The following is a 7,505-nucleotide window of genomic DNA, read 5'->3' on the forward strand; positions in this document are numbered from 1 at the left end:
ATCTGGCCCTCCCCACTCCTCTGGGTTTTCCAGTCTCTTCCCTCCATCCACCCAGGGAGTAACTTTAGGCAATTCATCTCTGCAGCATGCCCCCTCCCCAAACACTCCTCCCTTTTCCCAGGGGGTGATTGCAAACTTCTCCTGGCTGCCCTTTCTGCTTCCAATTTCCTGTCCTCACCTGTCCCTCTCAGGTGAGCTTCTCTCTAAGTAGCTGCCTCCAGCCTAAAGTTTACCCATTTGCAGCCTAATTAGCTGATTGGCCCCTGTGGTCCAACTCAGCTCTTGCAGGGCCAGTGTGGGGAGCACACCCCACCACGCTCATACTGCCACCAACCCCAAACATTCAAAAAGCACGAGATTGGCTTAAAATCATGCGATTTCAAAACCCAGTACATTTGGGGTTCTTTTTATTTGGCTTCTGGTGTTTGCACTTTTAAGGTTCACGTTTTCCAACTTTTCTCTGGAACTACGAGGGCTAGACATTTACTTTTAAAAAAGCTGAGATTCTCGTGCAATGCAGTGGCAACACTCCATTGAATTTCCTTATTGTTATGAGGTTTGACTCACAAATATTTATAAAGTGCTTTTGAGATCCTCAGATGGAAGGCACAGGGTGAAATTCACCCCTTTGCGAAGGACTTAAGTGGAGTATACCCCTGGTACTGGCTGTCTGCCTCAGGTAAATTTCACTGTGGAGAGAACGAAGTATCATTAACCATCATGTCACAGGATGACTGGCCCTTTAAAGGGAGATGGGTCCAGCCCTACCTATGACTCACTTAGTTTGCCTTCCCAGGTGGAGAAAATGAACAATGTCACAGGACAGGCATGCCATGTGGATAAATCAGGCCTTCTGGGGTGTAGATAAAACAGAAGCCTGTGGAGTGCAAAGGGGAGAGAAGAAAAGCTTTTAGGTAGGAAGCTTTGGGAGTCGTTGGAGAAGGGAGAGACTCAAAGGAGGCTGAGGAGGAAGCTGCATGAGCCGCTCCGCACACAGACTCTCCATAGCTCTCAGGCAGAGGGCCTCAGGGGCAGAGGGGCTGCCAGGACAGGTCAGATTTCAGTGAGTGCTGTCACAACCCCACCTTTTGAGCATTCCACCCTTTGTTAATAAACCCAGCCCCCAAGATGCATTAAAGCCTATGTTACTTGACACATTAAAGCCTATGTTGAAGTTATTAGGGAGCCCAAGAAGAGGAAACAGAGGCAGCGGCTAGCCAAAAGCCAGTCCAGTTAGGTGGTGCTGTGACGTATCACTATTTTGATCATGAAAAATGTAAATGCAAGACAACCCAAACACTTGAATCACAAATTCCAATACTAAATCCTGTTCACATTCCTAGGAAATGCCCCTATACTGAGCAGGTCTGATTCCTACCAGCAGAGGGTAGCAGTGCACATACATACATATTTTATCCTCTAAACTAACCACCAAAAAAAATCTCATTTTCTGAAAAGAAACACTCCCAGATTTTTGCCTATTATCTGGAAAGACAATTGTTGAGGCATGTCTTTCAAAGGAAGCCACACAATGCATAAACTCACTTTGTTTGACCTTCCAACTACCCTCCACGGCTGAAACAAAAATAAACCACATAAGCAAATAGGCCTTTTATAGGCCAACTTTTCAAATGTGGTCTCATTCTTGCAGGTGCAGTTTTGTACCCATGATTATTTGTACTAACAGTTCAGGACACTAAGATGTCTACAGGTATGTCCCTGATTTACAGGAGCAATTGGGGGTTTAAACATCTGAGTGATCTAAATTGCAAAATCGAGCTCTGGTGAAGACCTGGATGAAATTACGGCCTTTCTGCACACTTACCCATTGTGCACATGCCTGAGTGTTTTATGCAGGCCCTAACAGATGCTCAGATACCCACTGCACCGTCCTTTGAAAATTTGGCCCTTTAATTTTTAATTCTTCAGTAGGATGAGACATAAAGCAACTAACTCCAGCTCTTCTGAAAATAGAGATCTCAATATTTTATTAATAGTGATATGCAATGCAAGGATATTTCTCTTCCTCATTTGGAGACTTTTCCTGATTACACAAGAGCACTAATTTCACTCTCTGCTCTCTCCTCGCTACAACGACTGCTCTTGGTTTTGAACTAAAGGAGTTAGAGAGATGTTGTTCCTGCAGCTTTTCTCTGCTTTGATTTTCTTCAGCCAAGGCCAAGGAGTGGTTCCTTACTCACTGCAGAACTGTGTGGTCCATGGAAAGTGGAGCAAAAGGATAAAGGTGCTGTGCTATCATCAGAACTTGTCACAAGTCCCAAGTGATCTTCCCTGGAATGTAAGCAGCTTAGATCTGTCTGAGAACCGGATTGCAAGCCTGAGGCAGAGTGACTTCAGCAAACTGAGTCTGTTGCAAGTCTTGAATGTTTCTCAGAACCAAATTCATCTAATTGCAGAAGGCACTTTTACTCACACAAGTAGCCTAAAGATCTTGAACCTCACTTCAAACCAGCTGAGAGTTCTTTCCAGCTCTATGTTTGATGGGCTGGGGAATCTTACAGTCTTGCTACTTAGGAAAAATAATATTGACAGGATTGAGCCATCTGCCTTTGCCCGCCTGATGAAGTTAAAGGTAATTGATTTATCATCAAACAAGTTACGTTCTCTGAATGCTTTGGATGTCGTGTTTAAGGTAAAATCTTTGGAAGAGCTGCACATAAGAGAGAACAATATAACACATTTCACGACCAAAGATAATGTGCCCATGTGGCTTCGTGAACTGGATGCATCCCATAACCCAATCTCTTTCATTGATGTTGCAACTGATGCTTTGTATAGACTTCTTTCACTGGATTTATCTTTCTCTGGCACCCATAACCACATTACATGGATTATACAAGACCCTTGTTTCCTGAAAGGGTTAAAGAGATTATATTTAGGAGGGATATTTATGACACCACTAGACATATTGACTGTGGTTCAAAAACTGAATTGCTCTTTGCTAGAGGAGATCCACCTAAATGAGTTGAACTTGACTGATTCTGACAATCTCATAGAAAAGGTATGCCTTTGGCACCGCAATGTCAAGACTCTTAACTTACAAGGCAATAAATTCGAAAGCATTAAAGGAATTGTCTTTGAAAACTGCACTCATCTATGGCATTTGGATCTGGCACACAACAGGTTAAAAGTGGTGCCGTGTATATCTTTTCAGCCCCTGAATTCTTTACAGAGTCTTTCCTTGGCAAACAATGAGTTCACTGCAGTACCAAATGCAACTTCGAATATAATGTCTCTGAAAAGTCTGGATCTCAGCTTTAACCAAATTAGGAAAATTGTCCCAAATGACTTTGCCAATCTAAAGAACCTGGAGCACCTCACTCTAGCTGGAAACAGAATCACTAAGATCAACTCAGATTTGTTTCCGGATCTACACAATTTGTTGGAATTAAATTTGGGAACGAACCTCCTTTTGGAAATCTCACGACCTTTTTCAGATAGTTTAGGGAAGCTGGAAAAAATGGAACTAGCAGGAAATAAGATGAGCTCCATCAAGAAAGAAACTTTTAGGAATCTGACTTCTCTGCAGTTTCTTAGCCTGCTGGACAACCAAATTAGCACAATAGAACCTGGAGCCTTTGAAGGTCTGAGCCGCCTGCAGACACTGCTTCTTGGAACTAATAAGATCACCAAGGAAACTTTGCAGAAAGGCATCTTCCAGGGAGTAAACTCATTGGTTGACCTTCAGCTTTTTGAAAACTACATCTCCTATGAGACATCTGAAGAACTTGACAACCCTCCCTTCATTCTCCTGAAGTCCTTAAAATATCTCTCTCTGAACAGCCAACGTCACAGAGGGCTTCTGAATTTCCCATCTAACTTCTTGCAGGGGTTGGAATCAATAGTGAGAATCCATGCAGGCAACTTGCCCATCACTGATTTGGATCCAGCCACCTTTAGTTACACCCCTACGCTCCAAGAACTGGATTTGAGCAGTAATCCTATCAATCCCATTAGCCCAGCTCTGCTCCAGCCTGGACCGAAGCTGACAGAGCTACATCTCAATAAAATAGGGCTGCAGTCTCTTGATTTTGTTCTCCACGTAAACTTTTCTAAGCTGTCCATACTCAGGGTGTCTGGAAACAAACTAAATGTAATTGAACTTAAACACATAAGGGCTTTACCTTACCTTACCTTTTTGGATCTTAGACAAAATCCTTACACTTGTTCTTGCGATAACCAAATGTTCCTCAGTTGGTCTCTTCATGACTTAAAAACTCAAGTGCTCTATTTCTACCAGTACACCTGTGCTTTCCCACTTGCCAGTAAGGGAAGGAAACTATGGGCCTTCCACACCTCCTCCTGCACAGTCAACCATGAGTTTATCCTGTTTGTTACGAATACAACCACAATTATTTTGCTGATGATAGTATGCATCTGTTTTCGCTGGAGGTGGCAAGGGATTTATGCTTACCACCTGCTACTTGCCTATATTCATGACAAGAGGTACAAAAGGATGAGGCAACATACAAAATACGACTATGATGCGTTTGTCTCCTACAACACGCATGACCAGGAGTGGGTGATCAATGAGCTCCTTCCCACACTGGAAGACAAATACCACTGGAGGCTATGTCTGCACCATCGTGACTTTGAACCAGGGAAGTGCATCCTGAAGAACATTGTGGAAAACATCTATGCCAGCAGGAAGACCATTTGTGTCATAACCCGCCACTACCTGGAAAGTGAGTGGTGCTCTAAGGAGATCCAGATAGCCAGTTTTCGCCTCTTTGATGAACACAAGGATGTCCTGATCCTGATTTTCCTGGAACAGATCCCCAGTGGTAGTCTATCATCCTACCACAGAATGAGAAAGCTGGTGAAGAAGAAAACATACCTCATGTGGCCCCGGGAGGAGAAGGAGATTCCACTGTTTTGGCATAAACTCAACATGGCCTTGAAGACAAGTGAGGGGAAAGAGGATGAAGATCCTATTTTGTCTGGGATCATTCCAGATGAAGATCAGTAAAGACAGTGGCCTGCGGTGACTCTCTCTGTCTGCTTATGACATTTCTGATGGGGCCATCTCTGCGATTTCTAGATATCAGCCTGGATATTGAAGACACTAATGTCCAGTATTTGAAATTATTTGGCTTCCCCTCACTGCAGAGGACTGTGACAGTGGCACTTGCATTACAAAGAGGTTAGTACTAAAACCACCTGCACATTGCCAGGCCACGGTTGAGGCTTATAGACTGTGCCAGTGACTGTATGTGTGTGTGAAGCTTGCATTGATACTATGTGTTTTTGTACCTGTTCTGTGGCTAAACAGAAGCCTTGAGTCTGCAGGGCCATCAAGCTTAATTTACTGAAATTTGTTAATTGGGTTTTAATGCGCTTTAAAAATGTAAAAGAAAGAAAGAAAGAAAGAAAGAAAGAAAGAAAGAAAGAAAGAAAGAAAGAAAGAAAGAAAGAAAGAAAGAGCTCAGTAACAAAGCTAAGTAATTGTGAACCAAAGAGAGCAAACCTGGGGTAGAAAAGAATGATAGAAACAGGGCCGGCTCTAACTTTTTTGCTGCCCCAAGCAGCAAAAAAAAGTGCCGCCCCCCGCCGAGTGCCGCGCCGCGCCCCCCCAGCGCCGCGCCCCGCGCCGCCCCCCGCCGAGCGCCACCGGAACACACACCCCCCGAGCGCCGCCGGAACCCCCCCCCCGAGCGCCGCCGGAGCCCGCCCCCCCCCCGCCGAGTGCCGCCGGAACACCCCCCCCGAGCGCTGCCGGAGCCCGCCCCCCTGCTCCGAGCGCTGCCGGAACACCCCCCCTGAGCGCCGCGCCCTGCGCCGCCCCCCCGCCAAGCGCTGACGGAACCCCCCCGAGCGCCGAGCCCCGAGCCCCGCACCGTCCCCCCGCCGAGCGCCGCGCTGCCGGAGCCCGCCCCCGACCCCCACCGAGCGCCGCTGGAAAACCCCCCCCAGCGCTGCGCCCGCGCCGCCCCCCCCGCCGAGCGCTGACGGAACCCCCCCCCGAGCGCCAAGCCCCGAGCCCCGCGCCCCGAGCCCCGCGCCGCCCCCCCCGCCGAGCGCCGCGCTGCCGGAGCCCGCCCCCGACCCCCACCGAGCGCCGCCGGAAACCCTCCCCCCCAGCGCTGCGCCCGCGCCGCCCCCCTGCCGAGCACCGCGCTGCCGGAGCGCCCCCGCTCCCCGCGGAATGCCGCACCGCGCTCCCCCCTGCCGCCCCTTACCAGGTGCCACCCCAAGCATGTGCTTGGTTGCCTGGTGCCTGGAGCCGGCCCTGGATAGAAACAACCTTTGCAAACCCAAAACAAAAACTTAACAAAATTATGAATGCCTTCCTGTCTGCAGCTGTTTGGCACAGTGAACATATAACCTTTCTGTGAAACTATTTTAAAACAATTTGCAAATCACCTTTAAGAAAAGGTTAGGTACAAACTTTCATTTTCAAACTCCCTGAAGTTACGTAAATCCTGCTTCGAGGCCATTAAAGAGAACAACTGCATAGAGAAAAAGCTCTACTATGAACTTTTAATTATCTTTACACTTGTTAAAATCTAATGTTTAGGTTAATTTCTACATTTCATTTTTTAATCTTTAGGACAAGAGATTGATTACCAGTGTCAATCAGGACAGGGAGAAAATATCCACACTAAGTCCTGCTCTACACATTGTGTTTATACTGGTAGAACCATGTTGGCTGGTTTGTAATTTTTAATGAAATAATGATACTGGTACAACCCCTAGAGTGGTTGCAGTTATCACAGTATAAAAGAGCTTGTACCACTATTGCTTATTGCACAAACAGGAATACCAGTATATACATAAGAATATACCAGTATAGCACTGTTTTATGGATATATAGCTGTGTCCACATTAGAGGGATTGTACCGCTTTAGTTTTAGTGGTATCATTAAAATGGTACAACTTTTGTGTGTACATAAGACCTAAGGCTTAAATGCAGTAAAGCATTTAAGCACATGCTTAATTTTAAGCAAGTGTACAGATCCTGTGGTGATGAGCAAGGTCTGGGAACCAATATGGAATAGACTAGAAGCATGTGACTAGTCCCACTGAACTAGAGCTGGGTTTTTCAACAAAACAGTTTTGTTGGAAAATGCCAATTTGTTGAACTTGAAATATTTCACGAGAACACGAACTACACACAGGCAGGGCTCTATCCAAAATCCACCAGCTCGGGGGCCTGCAGCTCTGAGCAGTCTCACTATGCGGACTGCCCTATGGTTTCAAGGTCTCTGCTCTGGACCCAAGAGTCTGAAAGGCTTTAGAGGCTCTCAAGGCTTCCAGGCTCCCAGCCACAGAACTGGAAGACTGGGAGCCCTGGCTTCTAAGCAGCCTGATGGGGAGTCAGGATCCTAGAAGCCCTGGGAACCACAGCTGAGCTGGAAGCTCAGGCTCAAATTCACAGAGAAATTTTTGCAACAAAATGTTTTGATTATTTCAAATGGATTCTCCCCCCCCCCCCACAGATTTTTCCTTTTGCAGGGAATTTTGAAATTCTATGTGCATTTCTA

General features: G+C 46.3%; 1 protein-coding gene across 1 annotated transcript; it reads left to right on the forward strand.

Moving 5' to 3' along the window:
• The first annotated feature begins 396 nt into the window (after nucleotides 1-396).
• Nucleotides 397-5,335, forward strand: LOC101952684 (toll-like receptor 13). Its single transcript, XM_005298023.4, has one exon. It carries the CDS (start codon nucleotides 2,132-2,134, stop codon nucleotides 4,988-4,990), a length of 2,859 nt encoding a protein of 952 aa, XP_005298080.2. The 5' UTR covers nucleotides 397-2,131; the 3' UTR covers nucleotides 4,991-5,335.
• Nucleotides 5,336-7,505: the final 2,170 nt, after the last annotated feature.

Source organism: Chrysemys picta, chromosome 8 (genome assembly GCF_011386835.1).
Source record: "Chrysemys picta bellii isolate R12L10 chromosome 8, ASM1138683v2, whole genome shotgun sequence".
Lineage (NCBI taxonomy): Eukaryota > Metazoa > Chordata > Testudines > Emydidae > Chrysemys > Chrysemys picta.